This window comes from Cajanus cajan, chromosome 2 (genome assembly GCF_000230855.2).
Source record: "Cajanus cajan strain Asha chromosome 2, NIPB_CcT2T_4, whole genome shotgun sequence".
Classification (NCBI taxonomy): domain Eukaryota; kingdom Viridiplantae; phylum Streptophyta; class Magnoliopsida; order Fabales; family Fabaceae; genus Cajanus; species Cajanus cajan.
Genome location: NC_138518.1, coordinates 8,322,245 through 8,349,948, shown reverse-complemented (window position 1 = coordinate 8,349,948; position 27,704 = coordinate 8,322,245). Strand labels below are relative to the sequence as shown.

The following is a 27,704-nucleotide window of genomic DNA, read 5'->3' as shown; positions in this document are numbered from 1 at the left end:
TGGGTGGTGTATAGATTGATATGCTCGTCCGAGTCGGTTGTGTCGTCGTAGCGGTCGAGGTGGAAAGGCTTCCGCCCAAAGGGGAGAGGTGTCTCCATGATACCGTCCACGAAAGGATGGCGGCGGAAGTTCGTCTAAATCCCCGTGCCGTGGGAAGGGGCGTTGCTGACGTCGTGCGTCGACCTGTTCGTCGACGCGTGACACCGATGTGTGGGAGGCTTGGGAGTCGGTGCCCTAGCCGGTGTTGGCGGTTGTGAAACTGAGTGCCCTTCGTCCTTATTCAGGTTACTCTGCGGAGGGGGTTGATCTGAGGGACGCCGAGGGAGTTGGGTGTGAATGCGCTCGTTCTCAGCGCGTAGTGTCGCTAGGTCGGCTTCATTAGCGGTGCGCGTTGCTGCTAGATCAGTTTCGTGCTTGGCACGCATGCTTTGTAGGTCGGCGGCGTGTTGTTTCCGCATCTGTTCGACCTGGTCGATCAGCCTCCTCAATGTTGCTGCATCACTATCCATGGTAGTTGAGCGATCTAGGTCGTCTGTTGCGCGTCTGTTATGGCTTCTAGTGAAAACCATAAGAATGGCCGATAAGAGCTGGTCTTGATCGGCCCCACGGTGGGCGCCAAATGTTCTTACCGGAAATCTGCTTTAGAGCTGATCCGCCGGGTAAGATCGGCGAGCCTCCTTCACTGGTACGCTGGTGCTCCAAGATGGGGGTGATACCTGCAAAAGAGACTCCGATGCTAAAGTTAGTGTTTGTGGGAGTATGAGTCTCGTATATATAATGCACATACCTTTGTGTGAATTAGGGTTGTCTTGGGCCTTGGGCATGAGATAAGACATGATATGATAAGATATCATATGATATGATATGATATGATATGATGAGATATGATATGATATAATTGGAGGGCGGTTCTGATCTGGGACGAGATCCCCGGGTTCGGGAATGATCTGCCCAAATACCGGGCTGACGTCGCTCAGCGTGTGCCCGGGGTGGCTTTGTATCGCTAATCCGGGCTCGGAGCCCGGGTGTGAAGTACGGTCAGTACAATTTTGATTTTTTAAAAACTAATTTGATGTCATATATTTCACTTAAAGTATTCGACATTATTTTATATTTTTTAACTCTATTATGTTTTTGTTGCTGCTCATTTTTCTTCTTCTATTATTGGTGTTGTGAAGTATGTTTCAAATTATACTGGTGTTATAATACAGTATAGTATGTTCTTTATTTTCTAGTATTATATTGGTGTCTATTAATAATTTTATGAAAATTACTTTTTTGTTTTGATGAAAATAAAAATTTAAAATTAAAAAAGAATAAATAACATGTACAAAAATTAAATTAAAATTAATTTAAATATATATTTTTACACCAAATAAAATAAAGTATTTTAATTGTTTGAACAATATTTTTTTAATACTCTTTTAAAATTTAAAGTCATTATTTATTTAATAATCATTTTAAGATATGTAACATGTTTTAAATTTTATAATTTTTTTTCCATATATCACATACAAATAAAATATTATATATAATACAAGTATTATTTGAGATAATCATATTATTTTTTAATAAAATTTAAATATATTTTTAATATTTTAAATTTAAAATAACTTCTTTAGTCTTTCAAATTTAAAATCAATATTTTTAATTTTTTTAATTTTAAAAAATATTTATTTTAATTCTTATATTCAAATTTTAATTTTATTAAAAAATTATTAAATACTATCTCATAATATTTTATTTATTAATATAAAATATTATTAAAACAAAGACAACAAAAACATAACCGTTAAAAAAACATAAAATAATGTCTAATAATTTAAGTGAAATATTATTAAAATCTGTTTTATTATTGTTTTCATTGGGAGTGAAAAAAAACAAATGGAATGAGATGATTAAAAATGACATCAAATTAATTTTAAAAATCAGAATTATGGTATTTATTTGTTGTTTACTCTTTAACATAATAAATATATCACTACTAGAATTTCTCTTATTACATGCGACTTTTCCTACGAATTTTTCATAAAAATTCGCAGGAAACGTTGTTTCTACAAATTTTTCTGCGAAATTTTATCTGTAGGTAGTACCTTCGTGATAATATATTTTTGCGAATTTTAAAATTCGCAGGAAATTTTTCTACGAAATTTCTTGCAAAAAAAATTCGCAGGAAAGTTTCCTGCAAAAAAAATTGGAGGAAAGTTTCCTGCAAATTTTTTCGCAAGAAATTCTGCAAAAATATTTTTTACAAAAAAAATTAAAGATATTACTATAAATCAAACACTCAACCATATAAATCAACTTGTTAGGTAAGTGTTGCCTCAACTTATATACTCTTTAATTGTTTTATTTTCAATTGATGTGGGACTTGAAGGTTTTTTTTTAAATATTAAACTTATAAATTTTTTTTCCTTCAGATTAAAATTTGCAGGAAAATTCGCAGGAAAAGTTACCTGCAAAATTTTTCTACCATTTAGTAAATATTACTTGCAAATTTATTTTTGCAAAAAATCTGCAAGAAACAAAATAAAGTTCTTACAATATTTTTTGCAAATTTTTACCATGAAAAAAAATTTCTATGATTATTAAAATTGTAGCAAAATTTATAAAAAAAATATCTATAAATTATTTTTCGCAAAAAATTTCTGTGAATATTTTTTTGCAGGAAAATTCGCAAAAAATTTCTGCGAATATTTTTTTTGCAGAAAAATTTGCAGGAAAATGAAACTTTTTTAGTAGTGTACTAAAAAATGTCTAATAGATTTTAATAATTTTTAAAATGTCTAATAGATTTTAAACCGATATATAATTAAGTGTTAATGATTTTTTTTCATAAATTACAAAACTTAAATTCGACAATGTAGAAATTAGTTGGTAGAATATAATCATAAATACATAGTGTCTTACTATATATGTATGTAATAATTTCTCGTCCTCCATGCCAATAAAAGAGTGTTGAAACTGAGAATGAATAGAAACCCAGACAAACACAAGATGAGCATTCCAACAGTGCTAGTTTTACCATTTCCTGCTCAAGGGCATGTGAACCCCTTGATGACCCTCTCAGAAAAGTTGGTCCAGCATGGATGCAAAGTCATTTTTGTGAACTCAGACATCAACCACAAACGAGTGGTGAGTTCCATGGTGGAGCAACAACATAGCATTGATGAGTCAAAAATCAAGCTGGTCTCAATCCCCGATGGTTTGGGACCCGATGATGACAGACACGATTGGGGAAAGCTATGTGATGCTATTAGGAGCACCATGCCTTCTGCGCTTCAGAAGCTCATAGAGGATATTCATTTGAATGGGGACATTAGAATCAGCTTCATCATTGCAGATTTTGGCATGGCTTGGGCTTTTGAGGTTGGCACTAAATTTGGAATCAAAGGAGCTATGTTCTTTCCTATGTCAGCAACTATGTTTGCCTTGTTTTACAACACCCCCAAGCTTATTGATGAGGGGATCATAAATTCTGATGGTAACAATATCATACTCATACTTTACTATCCAGGTTTCTTTATAAAACTCCAATATATATTCATTAGTGAAGCATGCATATTAACTTACATCAGTTTTGTTATTTTTTTAAGCAGAAAACTTATTAAGTATAATTCTGTAAGACTATCAGCATTGTTTTTTTTATTAGAATTAAAATTTTACCCAAATAATACATATATTATATCAAAGTAAATTTTGATTTTAATTAAAGAATACTGCAACATTTATGACACTGTAATTAAGTAATTATTTGTCCATTTTTTTTCCTATGTCTAACCCATTAAGGTATGCATAATGGTAAGGAACCGGAGAAAATTTATATAGTTTTATTAGTTTCAGACATATTTAATTTGTTTTCATCACTATTCTCTCTTTTATTTGTATGTACTTGCTAATTCCTTCAAAGTATGAGATAACATGGATTATTCTCTTACCTTGTTTTCACCTGCTTCTTTAATATATATATATATATATATATATATATATATATGAACGGATCAAATTTTTTTAAGAGTAATTTTTAGTAAAGTTATTTCGCTCAATAATTCATAGTATATATCAATGATTCAATTATTCAATTAAAAGTTCTTAATGTACAAATCAAGTTTACAATTCTTTTTAAAATATGAAAATCATATGATACTTGGTTATATAATTCAAATCAACATTAATATATTTTTATGATTATCTATCAACTTGAATTAATGAAATAAAGTATCAAATATTTTTCACAATTTTTAAAAATTTGTAAACTTGATCTATATATTAAAATTTTTTAATTTAACGGTTAAGTCATTGAAATTTAACATACATCATAAGTTATTGAGTGGAATAACCTTACTAAGAGTTACTCTTGAAATAATTTGGTGTCTCACATATATACATACATACATATTTCTTTAATATTTTATACAAAATGAAAGAGAAGTGATAATAAATGTCATATGAAGGAGTTAAATTTATCTAATCTAGAAATCCAATATATTTACCTATATGCCGAACTAATTTTTGCTAATTCTTTTCTCTCATTTTGTGAACGATATGTCTTTGACTATTTATCATCATTGATGAAGACAGAATTTTTTTGTGCTAAGAAATAAGTCTTCTCATATCAAGACATGGATTGATGATCTATATTGTTATGCCAATATTTTTTATATATATAATTTTCACTACCTCACATAATTCATTTGCTCGTATATTATTATCTATACCATCTGCATGCGCATGTAATTGTATAAGTTTTTGGTAAAGATTTGTACAATATTTATATTTATAAAAATTGTGACTAACTTTTATTTTTAATAAAAAATTAAATAGGTATTCCTAACAAAAAATTTATAAGCATTTACTAAAAATGTTATAGATATAATCACATAATTGGATCATGTAAATATAACATTAGGAGATTTCCCCCCTTTTTTTTACATTATACATTACCTAGATTATATCATTTTATTTTAGATTTTTTCATGACATTCATACACAAATTGTGCTAATTTTTTTTATGAAATAGGCGAAGTCATGTCAATATTTGTAAAAAGTTACCAAGAAAATAATTATATACAAAATTTTGACAATAAAATTATAGAAAATTCATCCCATAAATTACTACTTATTTTATTTTATTTTTCGTTGTAGGATTAATATTAACCAATAAAAAGACAATTCGACTATCACCAAATATGTCAGAGATGGACATAGGAACCTTTTTCTGGTTGCATTTGGGTGACCCATTGAATACTAAGGGGGTATTTGTTTTTTTGGGACACTGTTTACGAACATTAAATTTGGCAGAATGGTGGCTCTGTAACACCATATCTGAACTTGAACCTGGGGTATTAAACATTGTTCCGAAGCTCCTCCCAATTGGTCCATTACTAAGAAGTAATGACAATACAAATGCAACTACAAGATCAATGGGACAGTTTTGGGAAGAAGATGTCTCTTGCATGAATTGGCTTGATCAACAACCTCATGGTTCGGTCACGTATGTTGCCTTTGGTAGTATTACTCTTTTTAACCAAAACCAATTCGATGAACTAGCTCTTGGACTAGACCTCACCAATAGACCTTTTCTTTGGATTGTGCGTCATGACAATAAGTTGACATACCCTTCTGAATTCCAAGGGCATGAAGGTAAGTTAGCTGAATGGGCCCCTCAACAAAAGGTGTTAAACCACCCTGCTATTGCTTGCTTTGTTACCCATTGTGGTTGGAATTCGACCATGGAAGGTTTGTCCAATGGGGTGCCCTTATTGTGTTGGCCATATATTGCGGACCAAATTTACAACAAAATACACATTTGTGATGAATTGAAACTTGGAGTGGGATTGAACTCAGATGAAAATGGACTTGTGTCACGATGGGAAATTAAGAAGAAATTGGACCAACTACTTAGTGATGAGAACATGAGAGCAAGGTCTATAAAGTTGAAGGAGAAGCTAATGGACAACCAAATAGATAGTGGTCAATCTCTAAAGAACCTCAATAAGTTGGTCAAGTGGTTGAAAGAATAACGATTTTCCTTTGAGCATATATTTTAGGTAATTTTCTTAGAATGTGGATGCAATTGGAAATGATAATGTTGGCTTTACAACTTGTTAGATGTGAAATTTGTCAATTTGGTGGAGATTTGTTGTTTTTATTAGTAATTGTATGTTGATTAAGGCGGGTGAGTTATAAGTACATCAATGTGAATGTTGCTATATATTATTTTAGGTGAAAGCTTAAGTTTCTAGTTGATCATGAGATTATTTGTAATTATAATGTTATTCAAGTTGTTGGTTTGAATTTTGGCTTAGTTTATATGTTCTTAAACAATACTTATAGTCTTGGGTGCATCTTTCACTCAAGGGTTAAAATTATGTTTGTTAAAAATAAAACTTAAGACCAAGAGAATCTAGGATTGTTTTTTAACCTAACATTCTTTCCCTTTTTTATAATGACAAATATTCATTTTTGAAATAAAGTTTTGATAGAAAAGCTTGAGAGACTAAACATTTTCTTTCTTAAAACAATAGAAAGGTGTTGACAATAAGACGAAGTGATTTGTTTTTACTAAGATCTTAACTTTTATAAGTGAAAAAATCCTTTATTGTAGATGTTTTGAAACAATGCCACATGAAATCAAAAATAATTTTCATAGAAAAATAGTTTGTTTATAAAGATTTTTATCAAAGCCTTTTGTGTAAAAATAAACGTGAGAAGCATATCAGACATGAACATCTAAGATTTTAAAAATCAGATCAAGTCATGCTTAAAGAAAATGTGCAATGCAACATATATTAAAGCAAATCATAGAGTATGTATAAAAGCAAATGTAGATCTGTATTAAAGCTATATATCAACACATAACATACAAAGCACTTATATGTATTAAAGCATTCATGATATTAGATCATTCATGATTATCAGAGCAAGAAATATAACTATCAAAGCTAAATGAAAGATTTTAGTAAAAATAACTCCCCTTGAGAATATGCATAATCAATGTTAATATGTTCAAAACATAAAAGTATGAATTATGCATAATGATTACTACCAATCAGACCAATAATTGTTCAAAAATCTTTAAAACAAGAATTTCAAAAACATAAGAACTACTCCCCTTTTTGGCACCAACCAAAGCTAGTCCAAAATTAGTCTTCCTCATATGAACTAAGCTCAATGTTGAGGCATGTAAGTAGCTTTTGAAGCTTTTACTCATAACATGCTTGACTTCTATATGCAGTGAAAAGAGAGCTCAAGTTAGGAAACCAACAATGAGAGGCAAGGTATGCTTGTGGTCATCCTGTGAAGCTTCTTAAGGTGATTCACGAGCAAGAGTTGGTTCAGGAGTAGCAAGATCATGGGATCCTTCAGGAAAATCATAAAAGAAAAATATATTTACAGGTAAGCGAATGCCAAATTGAATATTAAGAGGAGTGAGATAATGAAATGTGTGATGTGGTTGATAAAGAGCGTTGTTGTCAAATGATAAAGTGGTCGGAGGAGGTGGAGTTTGTTGAAGAAAGCTTTCTATGACATATAAGGAATAAAATTTACCAGTATTAGAGACCCTAGATTAATGATGATGAGCAAACCACATGTGCTTCACATCCTCAAAGTGTTTGTGTTTCTTTTCTTTACCTCTACAGATAGAGTGTAAAGAAACTTTTGGACGAATATTGGCAATGAAGAATTGAGTCTATGGCTAAATCTGGCATGACCTATGTAGTCCACCAATCATTTGTGGTAGCTTATGAGGGGTTCCCTCATAGCTTAATTTTAGATCAACCTTTAAATGGAAAATGTGTTCAATTTCATGGGTTGTTGCTGGTTGATCAATCTGAGTGTTTGAGCATCTAAACATGGTGGTACGTTCAAATCAAAAGGCCAGAGCATCTTTAAGAAGTCATACACCAAGGGCTCCAAAGTCTCGTCATTAGTTGTGGCCTTCTTTGCTAGAAAATGATGCTCAGCTTCTTCCTTAGAGTTAATGCTAATAACATCAACTTCTTCACTTGGGGACACAATAGATACAAAATCCTTTGGTGCTTTCAGATTAGGCTGAATCAGGGAAGTATATACACTTAATAGGATAGTCTCAATTATAGCTTCCAAATTTACCACTGCTATAATGTCATTGGCTTGAACAGAAGTCCCTGCATCAGTCATGAGAAATGCAAACATAAGAATAACAAAAAATGAGAAGTCAAAAGCTTAGCAAAATTGTAAAAGAAGTTGCAAATGATGTTGATCATGAGTGCAAAACATAGCTATTGTATTGTGCACATATCTTGAGATGTACATGTGATATTGAGATAAATTTTGTAGCTATAGAAAGCTAGAATAACTATCTACAAGCTATATGAAGAATTTTCTTCATGCACAAGAAAAACTTATATCATGGGAAAACATCAAAATCAAAATGAAAATGTCATTTTAAGCTGCAACAATAACACAATGCAGTATTTTGAGCATATTTGGATATGTGGACATGATTTTGAGCCAAACTTGGTGGCTACGACAAGATATAAAAATTGTTTACAAATTTGTTGAAGAAGTTATGGGCACTAAGAAGGTCTTTATCATGGAAAAATTATGTATGCAATATGAAAACTTTGATTTATCCAAAATAGCATGATGTTGTTACATTATTTTGGGAATATCTTATGCTACATAGATCCCAATAACATGAAACTAATTCCTAATGATTAAAGGTAGATTTATCTACAAGTTTTATGAAGAGATCATTTAGACAATCTAAAAGAAAATTTAGTATATGTCAAGGATTGTTGTTTAGCACATATGACAATATTTATCCCAAGTAAATGAGTATTTCAAGTTGTTGATCAAAAAGCTTCAAGTAAAATACTTCTTCTTAGGTGACTTGTCTTGAAGACTTGGTTCAAAAGACTACAATTTCAAGCAACTAGTCAAAAACATTCAATTGAAATAATATTTTTTAGAAGACTTGTATTGAAGATCTGGTTCAGAAAGCTTGAAGTGAAGACTTACTCAGAAGACAACTCTTCTATAGTCTGATAGAAACAAAAATAAAAAGTACAATGATGTCAACAAAAAAAAAAAAAAAAAAAAGAACAAGCAAGCTTCAACAAATCTATTTGTTGAATGCCTATAAAGGAAAAATAATGGTGTCATTTTAAAGCAACCAAGAACAAAGAAAAAGATTATCCAAGCTTGATAACCTAAATCATTTGTTGCTTCATCCTCTAATTTTTCAAAGACTTCCACTTCATGTTTGTAACTCTAATCTGTAATAGGAAAGAAGTGTGAATTTCTTAGTGGAAGCTCCATTGATGGAGAGTTACCTATGCTTTTTGCAATCTACAAGAACTTATTATTGTAAACACAATCCCTACCCAAAACTAAGAGCGTAGAGGTGTATCAAGTAAAGGAAATCACAATAGGTTTTGTGTAGTTTCACCGCAAGAGGTTGTGAGGTTATTTTCTCAACAGATGGTTGAGTGAAGAATCTCAGCAGGTGATTGAGTGATAGTTACTAACAATAGGTGGTTGGGTAGTATTTTTTTGTTGTATCAATAAGTGACTACGTTTGAACAACATTTGGATGTGTTTTCTAGTGGAAAATCCCACGAGATGTGTGGGAATCAGATGTAGCTAGTTGAGGTGAACCAATATAAATCATATGCTCATTCTCTCTTTCCTTATCTTTTTTACTTATTTATTGAACTAACTAAATTCACTATTATGTTGCTACATAATCTAAATCATAAATAAGTAAACTTAGAAACTATTCAGAAAAATACACTTAGTACCAACACTCGGAAGACTAATTGTCTTTTGAATAATATATTTTAAAATGAAATAATTCAACCCCTTTTGTATTCTAACATTCACTTTAGATTAATGAGAGAGAAAAATAATTTTCAATTGTATAAATTCTTTTCATTTATGAATGTAGTTTTACTACAACTTATATATATATATATATATATATATATATATATATATATATGAAGAGGAATTTGTTTACTTCAGGAGTAAGTCTACCTAGATTTACTATGTTCAATAACTCATATTTTACATCAAATTTTAACGATCCAACCGTTGAATTTAAAGTTCTTAATACATAGATCAAATATGTAATTTTTAAAAAAATTTAAAAATCATTCGATATTTCATTGCATAAATTCAAATCAATTATTGAAATACATAATTGTTTTTAAATTGTAACTTTTAAAATTTAATTCCTAAAATCTATTATTGTTTCACTAAGTTATGAAATTAATTGATGAATTATGAAACTTTTATAATTAATATGAAGTGGAAAAATGAAAAGATATTAATATAAATTCTTTCAATGTATAGATTATTTTTTAAAAAATATTAGATTTATAATTTTGTAAAATTTACGTAGATTTTTTTATACTCGAATAAATGTAAAATATTTTATCTAATTTTAATAATATATATATATATTGATATTATATTATTTTTTATTTTAATTCCTGAAATCAGTTATTTTTTATATTATAGTTAATTGTAGAATATATGATTATTGTTAAATCAAAAATCTTGTATTAAGACAAAAGATAATTCTTTAAGTTTTAATGGTGACAAACAAAAGATTTTCTTTAAAAAAAGTCAACATTCTTCAAAGATATATCATATCAGAAGAAATGTGAAAAATATATATATCATCTATAAGATGAAAGAAATCAGACGAAGCATACAATCTATCTGATGGCATTAAATGAATACTTTTGTGTAAGACTAACATTAAATTTCATTTAATGTGGTATTCCTTAATAGATTGGACAAGAAAAAAGCTTCAAAACTCTTGAAGTTTATTTAAGAGGATAAAGACAAAATATTTGTAAGAAGCGAAAAGCATAATCCTAGATATCACGGAAAAGGTGATGCAAAAAGACTGCTTTATGCCAACTTTAATTGCTCTACATTGACATTATTTCTACCATGCTCTTTTTAGAAGGAAATAATGACAATTGTTGCGGGTTGCATCAATTGTCCCGTGGCGGAGGCTAGGTGGGCCAAGTCACTGTCGAATCATAGCGCTTGGGCTGCTATGCTCTTAAGTAGAAAGAGTTGCGCCCTGACTATCAGCTATAGCTTTTGGCCTAGTGGTAAGCGCTCGATCCAACAATAAGTAATCTACAATATCAGATAAAAGATACACTCCTTATTGATAGGCATTTAGTGCTTGCATTAAATGCATCAACAGTAATCTCTAGGATCAGTAAGAAGACAAACGAAGCAACTCATAAAGAAAATTGAAAGTTCTACTCAAAGTTGTTGTAACGGTCATCTTCTCTAAAACTACTATATAAGGGCCAAGCCTTCAAACAAAAAAGAGAGAATCACTGAAAATAAAAAGATCAACACTTACTGAGAAGTTTTACATTGAGAAATATATTGACATACAAAGTTGAAGTACTACAAAGAAATATTTCATTGAAACTATTGTACATAGTTCTTTGTAGACTATTTTGTGGTTAATCTTTGGAGAAAAGTATGAAGGAAAGATTGCAACGTGTTAGCTTGTGTTGTTGATTTATCTTTTTGGTCTTGCTTACTTCAAAACGTGACTTTTTCTTCTCTTTATTTCCATTAGAAATAGATTCATTGAAGCTAGCTTATTCTTAAAGTAGAGTTGATATCATTGCACTTTGTTTTTCTTGGTCCTATCAATTTTTACTTCAGATGAAGTGTCTTTTAAGTAGGCACCACAACAGTTGGCTATAATTAGTGAAAATCCTACAAGTTTATAAAGGGATTGGATATAGCCCAATTGGAGTAAACCAATATAAATCTTGTGTTTAATGTCTCTTTCCCTATCTCCTTACTTGTTTATTTATCTTCCTGCATCTATTATTACATTGTTACATAATCTATTTTGCAAACAAGTAAGCTTAGAAACTATTTTTCAAATAAATGCTCTAAATTCCAATACTCAGAAGACTTGTCTTCTGAAGAATAAATTTTCATGAAGAACTTATTTTTAAAGAAGATAACAATTCAAACCTCCTTCTTGTAGTCTAATATTCACTTTAATTGGAATCAAAGCTTGGCTTCTAGAGTTGAACACACTTAATAGTGTAGGAGAAAAGATCTTGAAGAAGTGATGGTTGTGCAACTCCAAACTATGTTTATTCTAGATTTCCTCACTCAACCAGCCATTGAGAAAACAATCTCATAGCCACCTACTACGAGATTACACAATACCTATTATGATTTATTTCTACTTTTCGTGCACCCTTGCACACGCAAGATTTTTCTTTTCATTCAAAAAGTTGAGGAAGGATTCGTTTACTCTATGAGTAAGTTTAGATAGACTTACTTCGTTCAATAGCTCATGTTTTACATCAAATTTCAATGATCTAACTTTTGAATTTAAAGTTCTGAATGTATAGATTAAGTTTACACATTTTTAAAAAAATTGAAAATCATTTGATACTTCATTTCATTAATTTAAATTGACGGATATGATTATCCATCAATTTGAATTAATGAAACATAGTATCAAATGGTTTTTAATTTTTTTAAAAATTTGCATACTTGATTTATGCATTAAGAACTTTAAATTCAACAATTAGATCGTTGAAATTTGATATAGAACATGAGTTCTTAAATGAAGTAAGTATTGTCGCAACCCAAAAATTTTCGATCTCGCGACTAATGGTTTAGACATCCTTTTGAAACTCTCATCAATTAAGGAATGCCCGGACACCAGACTAATCCTTAATTAATGGTTTTGAAAATAGGTTCATCGAGTCGCCACCAATGTTTTACTCAAAAAATTGGAAAAAGAAAAGGTTTTTAAAAGTTCAATAATGGCCTTGATAACCAGAATTGGGTTCGGGGGTCGGTTACGTGTAGGGGAGGTATTAAGCACCCCTACAACGCTCTTAATTGGTACCCTATGATGAAATTAACACGATAAGAATTAATAAATTAAATATTGAATCCCCTTTATTAATGTTTATTTACATGTTTAAAATATAAATTAAGCGATTAACCCTAAAATATTTACATTATGACGTTTATTATAACAAAAAAAGAAATAAAGATGAGGAATAAAAGAAAGAGAAGAAGATTGACTGAAATACCTCTTGAACAAGCTTTATTGAATCTTCAAATATGGAGAAGGTGCTTTGTGGCGACCTTTCACACTACAGTATGCCTCACAAATCTCAAGAAATACAATAGAAGGGAGAGAGAAGATAGAGATGCGACACAAATCTCAAGAAATACAATAGAAGGGAGAGAGATAGAGAATTTTCGTGCTCAAAGGAGTCTTATTCAAAATTTCTCTGGCCGCCTCGAGAACTGTGTCGAAGCTTCTATTTATAGGAATCAGAAAGGGCCAGAATGGCCTGTTCTGGATTCGGAACGGCCCGTTCTAGCCCAATCGTTATGTGCAAATTTCGTACCCTGGAACTGCCCATTCTGAAAATGGAACGGCCTATTCCAGAGTAGAAATTAACACAAAATTTCCCTTTCCAGAATGGCCCGTTCCAAATTTGCCTTGTTTGGAACGGCCCGTTTTGGTATTGGAACGGCCCGTTCCACCCAAGACTCTTTAGGTGTTTTTAGTTACGTTGGAACGACCCGTTCTGATATTGGAACGGCCAGTTCCGGGGTTCAGAATGGCCCATTCCGATTTTGGAACAGCTCGTTCCGGGATACTAAAACCACCTTATTTGGCTTTTAGGCCTTCTGATAACCTGTCTTGTTGTTTGCCTGCTTCGGAAGCTCCTTCCCTTCATAACAGAGGTACATTCCTTTGTTTGTGTGCCCCTGGATGAAATTGGGTGTCTACAAGTATAGGTATACTTACTCTTGAAGTAAACGAATCCCTCATCCATGAAGTTTGATATATCTTTTGTTAAGGTTTCAACTTTGTGTTTAAGAATTTTGTTTTGATTTTCTATTTGATGAAATAATTTCATTTCCTTGGTGATCCTTTTAATTGTTCAAACATACTAAAGTGAGTCTCTCTTAGATAGATGTTTCTTTTATTCAGAATTTCATTGTTTAAGGAGAGTTTTTCATTTTCCTTGTGAGAAATTAAAAGTTCTTCTTTCAAAGAGGCACACTTATGAGCTAAAAGATTTAAATCATTTATAAGATTATCAAAAGCAATTTCTAGATCCCTATCATTAGAAAGCTTAGGTTTAGGTTCAGAGACATGTTCTTTGTCTCAATCTGACATCAGATATAAGTTTGTAGCTTGATCATCATTTCCATTAGAAGAGGAGCCTTCTAAGTCATCCCAGTTAACCATCATGACTTTCTGCTTTTCTTTCTTATCATCCTTTTTAAGCTATGAACATTCTGATATGTAGTGCCCAAATTTATTGAATTCATAGCATTTAATTTGGGTCTTGGATGTTTCTTCAGTTGGTGATTCTCTTTTGAAGGAAGTTCTCCTCATTCTTTTTCTTCTTCTAAGTAGTCTTCACACTCTTCTAATTAGAGGGGCTAGCTCATCATCATTTGAGACATTAACATCTAATTCTTTTGATTTCAATTCAGCTACAAACTTTAATGTTTTCCCTTTTCATTGGGTTTCAAAGCCACAATTTTTTCCTTGGGCTACAAATCTTATTGCAACTCTTGTTCATGTGCTTTAAGTGATCCTATTAGTTCATCCAACTTAAGCATTTTACGATGCTTTCCTTCTTGAATAAATGTTATCTTTGGTCTCAAAATCTTTTTTCTTCATACCTATCTATGGGATTGACAAAAAAAAAATTGGCAAATCTGTAGATTAGACAAACTCCAAAGGCATGATTGGATCCCTACTCTACCTAACTACAAGTAGACTCGATATCATGTTTAGTGTTTGTCTCTGTGCTAGATTTCAATCAGATCCTAAAGAGTCTCATCTAAAGGTTGTAAAAAGAGTTTTTAGATATCTAGCAGGTTCTACTAACCTTAGTTTGTTTTATGAGAAACACAACAATTTCAAGTTAGCACGATTCTGTGATGCAAATTATGGCGGAGACAGAGTTGAAAAAATGAGCACCAGTGGAGGGTGTCACTTCTTAGGAAACTATTTTATTTCTTGGGCAAGCAAGAAGCATAACTCCATAGCCCTTTCAATAATAGAGGCAGAATACATCTCAGCTAATGGGTGTTACTCACAATTACTATGGGTCAAGTATCAACTAGAAGACTACTCGAATCTTGAATCTAATATACCTATATTTTGTGATAACACCATTACTATAAACTTGTCCAAAAATCTGATTCAACATTCTAAGGCTAAGTATATTGAAATACAATATCACTTATCACTTAATTCATGATATGTTCAAAAAGGTATTTTTGACATAAACTTTATTGATATTAATCATCAATGGACTGGTATCTTTACAAAGGCTTTAGTTGAGGAACGATTCACCTTCATCAGAAATCACCTAGGATTAAAATCTATACTAGAATAGTTCCTTTATGCATCATTGATAAGTGCTATGATTTCATTAAGTTTATGGTCTAGTTTGAAGCACTTACATAAATTTTCCTTGCTTTAGACCTTGTTTTTAACTCAAAACATATCTAAATTATTAGGTGATCACATTTTGTCTTTGAATCATGTTTTTAGGTAACTTATAAGTATTTGGTTGTTGTTTTGTATTTTAGGAGAAAGTTAGGAAAGAAGGAAGGAAGTCAAGCACAAAATGGTGAATTTGAAGTTGAAGGAATTTTTGATTAAGTCCCCAGGCTAAGCCCCAGATCCAGGCTTAGCCTCAGCTTGGCAGAGAGTCCCTGGAACAAAAATTCAATCCTCACGCTGAGCGTGAGAGTCCCAGAACCTCATTTTACTCCAGACCTATCCTCAAGCTTAGCGTGGCTTCTCACGCTTAGCGTGGATTGTGCTGACATGTCATTATTCACATAAGACAAAAGCTTTTATGACCTAAAAGTGGGATTTTTGAGAAAAAGAAGCAAGGAGGATCATTCTTGGAGTGTGTTTGGCGGCTGAAGAGCTCTAGAACCTTCAAGATCGAGCTTCTTCCTTTCTTCATCATTTGTAGAGTTCTACATGTCTATGTGTAGCTAAACTCACCCTTGTTGGGGTTTGATGTAACTAAACCCATTCTCATATGTAAACTCTAAGCTATCAATCTAAGTTGTTATTCAGTTTTATTGCTCTTTTTCTGTGCATAATGCTTTTTATGGCTTGATCACCCTTAACTTGAACTTAAGGTTTTTAAGAGATTGAGAAATGATTTTAAACCTTTGACTTGAAATAGAGCAACTAATGGTGCTTATTGCTAGAGATAGAGTAAATGCCATTGGTCTTTCTTCAGCTCTTATTTTTAAAGTTGGTTTCTTGGTTAAACTATGCAAGAGATTGATAGTTTAAGTTAGCAACTTAGATGCCAACTTGTAAGAGATTAGGGTTGGTTACTTTTGAGAGTGATTGATAAATTCTGAATAATAACTATTATGAACTTAGTGATAAACATGAGAGGAAGGTTTAGTGAAGTCAAACCCCAACAATTTATTAATATTGCATTAGAATCAAGTTTTGCACTCTAAGTGTTTACCAAAATTCCAAAAGGAATTGTTATTGCTTGTTTACATTAATTATTGCAGCAAATCAAACTCTTATTGCTTTTCGGTAGCTTAGTTAGTATAACAAGTGAAATTGCAAAGTGTTGCGCAAGTCCCTTGGGAGACGATACTCATACTTTCATTGAACTACTTATACAATTTGGTACACTTGCCAAAGGAGATAACATCATCTTACTTTGTTTTCATCTGTTCATAATGCATATTTCATTTGATTACTGTTACGTCTGCCACACATCATCTAAGTATTCTGACATAGTAACTTTATATAGTTTATATGCACTAATGTCTTGTCTAAGTGTGCCAAAAGTATTGATATTCACAAGCATACTGCATAGAACTCTCAAAACTCCATAGACTTGTCATCTCAGCATCAAATCTTCCCTATACGACATGTCATCATGCCAACCTGTGACTCATCATAACCTTCTTCACCATTTTTTATTCTTTTTTCTTTTTTCTTCATTCTTCTTTTTCTTTTCGTGCTTATAAAACTAACTCATTTCATTTCCTCTTCTCACCAAATCCTTTTCAAACTCTCTAACATCTCTTCCGACGTGATCATCCTTCTTGAACCTCTACTCTCTTCATGTCTTTCCAATCGTTTCTTTTGATTAGGTTGACTAGGCACTCTAGCCTTCATTAGCATCCCCTCTATAGTCATTGCTATAATGAAAACTTCTGTCTTCGGGCAACCCAGTCAAATGAATCTTTTGCCACATCATTTTTTCTACCCTTTTGTTCCCAAATTCCTCCACCACACCATTTGCTACAGCTTCTTCTCTTACGCTCCTTCATTCGCTTCATCTTCTTCCACCACACTACACCTGGCCTAGCTTTTGCTGGTGATAAAAAGGGGAGAAGCTTAATCAACATTTTTAAACGAGGGAGAAGAAGAAGCAACATTTTCAACATTTTTTTATTCTTTTTGTTTTATTTCTATTCTTTTATTTCTCAAATATGTTTTAGTATGTTGCTTAAATAAAATATATATCTATGTTGCTCTATTACTCGTGTTATGAATGATATGCTTTTTTTTTAATCATGCATGTTTTTAGGGGGAGTTCTTTATGCTTTGCCTTTAGTCTAAAAATGCCTTATAATGGCTTTTGATTTGATCAAGAAAATGTTTGGACCTAAACTAGTATGTTCTAATATCTTAGCTTGTCAAATGCCATATCATCATTCGACTGACAAGACTAAGAAAATATGATGAACCAAATGTCATAAGAAAAATATCGGATCTTAATCAAATTTTCTCATATGATTCCTCTTATCTTGGTTATATATAATTCACATCAATTTGATAATCCTTTAATTGAGTCTATCTTATAAACCTCTTTTCAAAATATGAACACTCATTTTGTCTTCTTAAAAAGAAATTCTCTTTCAAAATAAAATAAAGAATAATTTTTTTATGGATGTTTGTCACCATTAAAAAGGGGGAGATTGTTAAATCAAAAATCTTTTGTTAAGATAAAAGATGATTTCTTAAGTTTTAATGATGACAAACAAAAGATTTTCTTTAAATAAAGTCAACATTCTTCAAAGATATATCATATCAAACAAAATGTGAAAAATATATATCATCTATAAGATAAAGGAAATTAGACGAAACATACAGTCCGTTTGATGACATTAAATGAATAATTTTGTGTGAGAGTAACATTAAATTTCATTTAATGTGTTATTCCTTAACAGATAGGACAACAAAGAAGCTTTGAAACTCTCAAAGTTTATTTAAGAGGATAAAGACAAAATATCCATAAGAAGTGAAAAGCATAATCTCATATATCATGAAAAAGGTGCTGCAAAAGACTGCTTTATGCCAACTTTAACTACTATGTATTGACATTACTTTTTCCATGTTTTTTTTAGAAAGAAATAATGATAAGTAGTCTATAAGATCATATAAGAGATACACTCATTACTGATCAATAAAGAAGACAAACAAAGCAACTCGTAAAGAAAATTGAAAGTTCTACTCAAAGTTGTTGTAACAGTCATCTTCTTTGAAACTACTATATAAGGATCAAGCCTTCAAACAAAAAAGAGAAAAACATTGAAAATAAAAAGATCAACACTTACTAAGAAGTTCACATTGAGAAATATACTAAGACATACAAAGCTAAAGTACCACAAAGAAGCATTTCATTGAAAATCTTGTACATAGTTCTTTGTAGACTATTTTGTGCTTAATTTTCATAGCATCATGACTAAAAGAGATGAATCTATTTGTGTAACTCTTTTCAAATCTATTTGTAAGAAGGTTTGATCCTAAAGAGGCTTGTTGAAGAAAATACTTGGCGTTGACCTAAAGAGGCTTGTTCAAAAGAATACTTGATGTTGAGCCTAAAGAGACTTGTTAAAAGAATACTTGGGTAATTGCTTGAAGAGGCAAGTCAACTTCCTTTGTGGTGTATATCTTTTTTTTTTCAACAATTACTATTATTGTTGGGAAAGTTATACATGATAAATGATGAATTCAGTAGATGACAATCAATAGTCATATAAAAGGAGAAAATAAAGAGATTAAATAAATTGTTTATAAACTCCAAATTTGTGATAAATTTATGTAAATTGAATGATATATATATATATATATATATATATATATATATATGAAACTCTAACAACTAATATAAACTAGAAAATGAAGAGATATTAGATGAATTATTTCATTATAAATATTAAAAAAAAAATATTAAATGTTTTTAACATTTATTTAAATATTTAAATACAAAAATTAAATTTCAAATATATTAATTCTCTACATTAAATCATGATTTGCATTTTATGCTTTGTTTGGGAAAAGAAAAAAATTAGAAGTGAATATAAAGGAATATGTGAAAATTGATTTGATAGAAAATATAGTGAAATAAAGAGAAACTTGTAGTTGTTTGATAGAGTAAAATTAAGTAAAAAAAAATAGAGTGAATTTGATATTTTATTATTGTTTTATATAGTTAAATTTTTATATAAAATAATAATATTCACAATTACTATTTTCTTTTCTGTTTCCAATATAGTTTAAATTATTATTATTATTATTATATTTATTTATTACTATTATTGGGTTTTATTTTTTATAAATAATTTTATCTAAAAATAATAAATTATTATTATTATTATATTTGTTTATAATTATTAAAATTTTAATTATTTATAAATTTATTTAAAAAATATATGATTATTTTCATTATCATATATATTATACAATCTCTCCCCTTTCTTATTTTTATAAAAAGTAAATTTTTTTCACAATTTCGCTCATTTTAAAGAGGAAGTTTTTTTTTTTTTAAATCCCACCTTATTTTCTTTGCAATTTCTCACAATTCATCTTTATCAAATAACATCAAAATTTTAATTTCTTTATATTTATCTTCTGTTTTTTTTTCTCTTCTCTTGTTCTTTATTTATCCTTTACCAAACAAATACTTAATGTAGGTGCTGCCTACCACGAAGAAGTTCATAAAATGGTTATAAAAATATAAAAAGTAATTTTTATTTATAAATTGTGAAATGACATATGAATCCTTTTAACATTTCGGTAAATCGGTGAACTATTTCGCATGACCACAAACCTCGACCTGAGCTTCAACACCCTAGGGATGTTGCCTCTGCTAACAAAGCAAGTCCCAAAACCACAATCTTGACCTTTTTTTGGCTGATCCACCATAATAAATAAAATAAAATTAAAAATTACAAAAATAAATTAATAAAAAAATTATTTACTGGGGAAAGAAAAAAAAATCAGAGCCAATGACGATTTATGGAAAATGTTAAAATTAATTTTTAGTTTTTATAATTTTTTACAAATTTTATTTTAATTTTTCATATCATTAACAATATGTAAAAGTGACATATTAAAATAATTATATAAATTTAATATAATATTTTTATTAATAAAATATTAATAATTAGATTTTATTTAATTATAAAGATAAAATAAAATTTTAAATTATAAAATGAATTAAAGATTGAAGTAAAAGTTATTAATTTTATTTTATAATTTAAAAATTTTATTTTATCTTTATAATTAAATAAAATCTAATTATTAATATTTTATTAATAAAAATATTATATTAAATTTATATAATTATTTTAATATGTCACTTTTACATATATTATTAACGATATGAAAAATTAAAATAAAATTTTTAAAAAATTATAAAAACTAATAATGATAATTTTAAATTAAAAAAATTAAAAATAAATTTAATCTAAATTAAAGATGAAAATATAGCTTAAAATAAACTTTTTATATTTTAATTTACCATTGTATATTAAAATATTACTACGGCATATACACAGCAGTCTTTTTTATTTTAAAATAACAAAAACTATTGATGATTGGATGTATTTTAAGTAAACAAAGGTAAATGCTAAAAACTAACTTCAGCCATTGGGCCTAGAAATGTAATTTAATGTTAAGTAAAGTTGGAGTGTACATTATCTGATGCTCAATGAGAAATATTTGAGAAGAAAATGTCAAATGCCATGATATTTTTCTTTTGTTTTCTGACACCTTTGAAATTCGTCACTTCTATTTGACGTTTTTTAATTAATTTATTTCGTATGAACAATATGAAAGCGTCACTCAGAGTAATCATTACTGTCTATGACGTTTTCTTTTTTCCCCCACATCCCGTGTCCAAAATTATTTAGTTTAGTAAATAAATTTTATTTTTGTAATTTTTTTTATATTATTATGGTGGATCAGCCACCTTTTCTCTATAAACAATGTTACTCAACTATAAATTTGGTAAAATAAGTTCTCAACAATATCAGATTATAGTAGTTTTTTTTAAAAGCACAGTTTCAGATTAACACATTTTTTTGCAACAATTTACAAATATAAGATTAGGGGTTTTCTGTTGTAGTTATATTTCCAAAAAATTAAACTGAAACAAGACTTCTAATAATTTTCACAACCACTGTAATAGCTCAAGAAACCCAAACTCACATGGTGATACCCTCCACATAAGTGACGGATCCAGAAATTTCAGATAGTGGGACAATATTTATTTGTATATTTGTAGTATTAAAAATTTTACATATAATTTTTAAAAATATAAATATATCATAATTATTTTTTACAAGATTTTATATCTACTATTATAATTAAAAATAAATAAATTATTAGGTCTGACTAAATTATATTATAATTTATTTACCATAAATATTTTTTAAATATTTGGTTAGAATTATAATCCTACAGACATACTTTAAAATAATTTAACACTAATAAAAACATAAAAACAAATGTTAAATTTTATATAATCTTATTATTTTGATTTTTTTAATCGTCATATATAATAAATAGAAAACACAATAGCTATACATACATGCTACAAATTTTATTTTATCAAAAATTAATTTTTTTAATATATTGCATTATATATGTGAGTATTAATATATATATATATATATATATATATATATATAATTAAACTTTAAAAAAAATTATTCGTTATTGAAAAATATTATTTATTACATAAGAGAATTAATCTTTTTAAAAAATTTAACAAACATTAAATAAATGAATATTTCTTCAAAATTTATATTTTATACAAACTATGATTTAAACATATATATTTATTTTATTAAAATATAATTTTTATTTTTTAAAATATATTATTTTTTAAATAAAAAAATATGTGTATATCTGTCCACATGTATATAACACCACCATTTTCAAAATAATGATCGCTTAATACAATAAATAAAATGGGTATGACACAATATTTCTAATTTAAGACATGGATGGTGTTTCGCTTCTACACACCGAGTGCGTGTTTAGTTTTAATTTTGTGACATGAATTTTTTAGGTAAAGTAGAAGCAACTCCTCGTAATTTTTACGTAAATATAAGATTTATAGGTAAAAATTTATTGTACCATGTGTATAGCACAATGAATCAAACACGTATTGAAGCGTCTTGGGCGTCGAGGACGGAGCACCAACTTGCACCTTTGATGATATAAGGAGAAAATAGAGAATTCTCGAATGCAACAAAAAATAATATAAAATTTTACTTTTTCAATTAACATCCGTTCATTTTTTTTATATGTATATTTGACAGTGTAAATCATTTCTCAAAATATTTTAATGAGTGTTGCTTCAAAAAAAATATATAATTTTAATGAGTGACGTACCCTTAATGTAACGCTGATACTTTTATACGTATATAGATAGATAAAGATTTCTACGAAAAAAAAAAAACAGTGATTGACTACTAAATAAGGCATAGATTGGACTGGCCAAATTACTGTCAAAAATCACGTGGCTGTTAGGACAGAATTTATGACACATCAATAATGCTACTGTCCAACAAAGAGACGTACAAAAATTACTACAAAATAGAAAATGATAAAACTTCCGAATAATTAAAACAATAATTTAAAATATTTTAAAAATATTGTATTTTAAAAAAATAATAATAATAAATATAAATATACTTAATATTCAACGAGAGATAAAAATAAAAAAAATTATATACCCAATAAATATAAATACAAAATAATGATAGATTTGATTCGAAAAAATAAAAATATGAAATTCATACCCGACCTCACCGTGTCATCTAATGTATGGCTTTGGTAAAAGGTCACTGTCCAAGAAGTTTCGACCCATTTATTATGATGCATCAGTTTCCAAAGTCATAGTCCTGACTTGCAGCTTTGAAATTTTGTCATCGGCCAAATATTGTGACCAAATCCCAAGGCTTTCGGTTGCTCGCATTTAATGTGGCAAATGGGTGGTTCCGATAAAGTTTTAAGTGAATCATAATTAGAAATAATTTATTAATTTATTTAAATTTATTAAAATTTTAAAAAAATAATCTATCTAATTTATTTAAAGTAAAATATTTATCAAATTCATCTATTCATAATTTTTTCATAGATGAATATTTAATTCATCTATTAAAATAATATTTAAAAATTAAATAATTTTTATTTTTTAAATATTTTATTTCTTTCACTTTTTTTATAAGTTATTATATTTTTATATAGTTTTTGAAAATTAACAAAACATTTTTTAATGTTAAAATAGTCTTTTAAAATTTTAATTTGTTAAACATCTTATGTAATAATTCAATATATTGCTTGAAAAATGAGTTAATAGATCATTAACCATTTACAAAATTAACGAATGGATTGAATCCGATTTATTAATTATTTTTATTGTAATGGATGAATTCAATGATGGATAAATGAATTTATTTATACTTTTATATGTAAAAAATTTCTCATATTGCATAAAGTTAATGTGTTTCAAAGTCTGAATATATAGAAGTTTAAAATAATGTTGAATCAAAATATACATAGTTGAAGGTTTATAAGCTTTTTTTTTAATCTTAGTTAAGTTCACTTAATAGTTTTCAAATATACTTTAATATTATATTTAGTTGTGAAAAAAGAAATGAGAAAAAGATTAGTGTGGAGAGAAATAAAGTAAAAATAAGATTATTTGATTTAAAAGAAATAAGTAAGAAGTAAAAGAAAATTAATATCATAAAATTATTTTGATTTAAATAGATGGGAATAAAAGAAATTATAATTAATAAAAATTATTTTTTTACCCTTTAATTACATACAGAAATACAACTAAGTAGAATAATTGTTTATTCGAATAAATAATATATTATTTGAATAAATTAAAACAACTTTTTACACATTGCTCTATTCTAATAAACATATGTTTATTCAAATAAACACATGTTTATACTCTCCTCCTTAATTTGTCATCTATTTTTTCATAGTTTTGTAAAGAAATAAAATGTATGTGAGATCCATTATTTTTAATTTCACACCTGACAATATTTCACCAACCAAATGACGAAACTTATTTCCCCACAATTATTTCTCACCCTTCCCACTATTTTTTTTTTGTGGTTATTTTGGTGCAACTAAATGTAGCGTAAATGACAATAAAATCTCACATAAAATAGTGTTAAACATGTTAAACAATATATAAATAATAATAATTTATCAACTTAATATTATAAGATTTTAAATTAAAATATGATGTTAAACTTATTTGTGTAATTTATTTATAATTAATAAAGTTTTTTCTTTTTTCTTTTTACTTTCCAACGCCCAAAAGTATATACAATAGCATCTTTTGTTTGAACTTTATTCTCATAATTTGTAGCTTCATATAGAAACTTTATATCAACCTTAAATACAATTATATATCAAATATATTCCTCATCAACCACAAACACCAAGAAACACCGTGTCAAATCAAATAACGAACCTTTCGGGACTTCTTGCTACTTACTTAGACAGTGACTATGTTGAGTATTTTTATTTTTAATTTTAATTTTGCATGCAAGTCTGCAAACTGTTTCATTTGGGATAGAATTTAATACGAGTCTGAAAAAATAGGGATATGACAACTGACTTTAATTAGAAAATAAAACCAATTTTGATTATTTGTTATATTTAACATAGGAAATTTCTCTTTTGTTAAAAAAATTTAAATATATTATATTTATGGATACATTGAAATAAGAATTTGAGTTTGAAAAAAAAAATATTTCATATTAAGACCGTAACAATTAATATTTTAGAAATATCGTAAACCTAAGCAGCATATGTTTCACTTTATAATTAAGAAATGAAACAATTAATACACTGGTTTAACAAGAGAGTTGTTTATATTTTTTTTGGGTATTTAGTGGTTTCAGATTGGACACTAAATGTTCTACCCTAGCCAGGATTCAAGTATAGGTGTTTATTTTCTTTTAAATGTGGCTACGATGAGTACTGTATTCTTCCCAAACTCGTGAAAGTGTCATCCCAACATTATATGTCCTTTTACATTTGCCAACTAGTTAGTTCAACATAATGTTATCAAATATTTATAATTTAATAAATTAACTTGAAAGCTTTTAACTTTTAACCTAAAATTTAGGCTGTTTTCTTTTCAACTTTTAGTGGGGTGGTTTACGATTTCATAAGATTTTAAGATTTTTTTTTAAGTAAAAAGAGTCTGTTGATATCTAATCAAGATTTTATGTTATTACTTAAAAATAATTTAGTGGTATTTAATTTGGATTTTCAAGATTTTTTAAAGAGTCCATTAAAATTTATTAGTATTTATTTGAGACTTTTTACAACTTAAAAACAATCCATTAGTATTAAAATATATAGGAATTTTAAAGGATTTGTTGTATTAAAGGTATACTATCCATATCGTGAAGCCGAGCTCTAGCTCGGCATCATAGGACAGAACGGCCTCGGACAAGCGTTAGACAACATCGGCCAAGACAAGGCCCGCTATCTAAATAGGTCATAACTGACCTCAGGCCCAAGGCCTAATGAACCCCTAATTCACACAAAAGTACGTGCATTACTTATATGAGACCCATACACCCACAAACACTAACTTTAGCATCGGAGTCTATTTTGCAAGTACCACCACTACTTCGGAGCAGCAAGCGTACCCGGCAAAGGAAGCTCACCAATCTTGCCCAGAAGATCGTCCTATGACTGATCTCCGGTAAGAACATTTGGCACCCACCGTGGGACCGATCAAGATAGCTCTTATCGGCCAGGCTTACGGTTTTCACCCGAAGCCATAGTAGACGAGCAACGGACGACCTAGATCGCACAACAAGAATGGACAGTGAAGCAGTGCTGAGAAGACTGATTGAACAGGTCAATCAAATGCGGCAACAACACGTCGTCAACCTGGATAACATTCGTGCCAAGCACGAAACCGACCTAGCGGCGCTGCGTGCTGAGAATGAGCGCATTCGCGCCTAGCTTCCTCGGCGCCCTTCTGATCAACCCCCTCAACCGAGTAATCCACATGAGGAAGAGGGACACTCTGTTTCCCAACCACCGACTGCACCCAAGGTGGCGACCCATAGGTCTACTATTCATCGGTCACACGTGCCGACAAATAGGTCAGACCATGAAGTCAGCAATGCTCCCAACCAGGCTCCTGGAAATCGGGCGAGCATCCGCCGCCACCCTTTTGTTGACGGCATCATGGAGACGCCCCTCTCTTTCGGTTGGAAGCCTCTCAACATCGACCGCTACGATGGCACGACTGACCTAGACGAGCACGTCGACCTATACATTACACAGGTAAACCTATACACTACACAGGTAAACCTATACACTAATGAAGATGTTATTCTGTGTAGGGTTTTTCTGACCTCGCTCAAGGGAGCAGCACTTGCTTGGTACACTCGATTGCCTGTGGGTTCGATCAACAACTTTGACACCCTGGTAAGGCGATTCACGGCGCAGTACGCCACGAGTCGACCTCACCATGTCACATCAGCCGCCTTGGCCATTCTCAGACAAAGCGACAACGAACCACTAAGGGCATTCATGGAGCGTTATGCCAGCACCTCGGTCAAAATCCAAAACTTAAACCCTGAGGTCGCCCTACACGCCATGCTCATGGCACTCAAGCCAGGACCTTTCTTCGAAAGCTTGTGTCGACGATCTCAATTTGACATGGACGAACTCCGTGCCCGAGCTACAGGGTACATTCAGATGGAAGAGCACTCTACTTTCCGTGACCAGGTTCGCAGAAAATCACAGGCAAAGCCGGACCAAGGTCACAAAGACAAGATGAAGGTCACCAATGACAGTCAGTTCAAGAAGGCTGCTAAGGCAAACAAGGGGGAGATACGACTTCTACACCCCCTGAATGCACCCTGAGTGCACATCCTGGAGGAAGCCAGCAACAACAATCTGCTCACTCTGCCACCACCCAGACACAGTCCCAACAGTGTAGACAAGTCCAAGCATTGCCGGTACCATAGAAACTATGGTCACACAACCGAGGAGTGTTGCACACTCAGAGATCGTATAGAGGAACTCGTCTAGGGGGACACCTCGGACAATACGTCCAACGACAGCAAGGTCACCGAGGAGGCTACAACGGATGAGGATGAGGGCGAGGTCGCGGTGCAAGCACTCGCACAGACCAACCCTCTGGATCTCAACAAAATGCTGGTAGCGCGGTACAGGCTAAGGTAAGTCAGGAAACAGGATCCGCTCCCTTGCGAGGAGTTATCAACACAATTGCAGGTGGCTTTGCAGGGGGACGCTCTAGCAGCTCGGCGCGAAAAAGACACTTGTGCAGCATCAACAATGTTCA

General features: G+C 30.3%; 1 protein-coding gene across 1 annotated transcript; it reads left to right on the top strand.

Moving 5' to 3' along the window:
* The first annotated feature begins 2,930 nt into the window (after window positions 1-2,930).
* On the top strand, window positions 2,931-6,297 carry LOC109818951 (UDP-glycosyltransferase 83A1). Its single transcript, XM_020384506.3, has 2 exons — window positions 2,931-3,484; window positions 5,146-6,297. The coding sequence occupies exons 1-2, from the start codon at window positions 2,971-2,973 to the stop codon at window positions 6,021-6,023; spliced, it is 1,392 nt and encodes a 463-aa protein (XP_020240095.2). The 5' UTR covers window positions 2,931-2,970; the 3' UTR covers window positions 6,024-6,297.
* The last annotated feature ends 21,407 nt before the right edge of the window (window positions 6,298-27,704 follow it).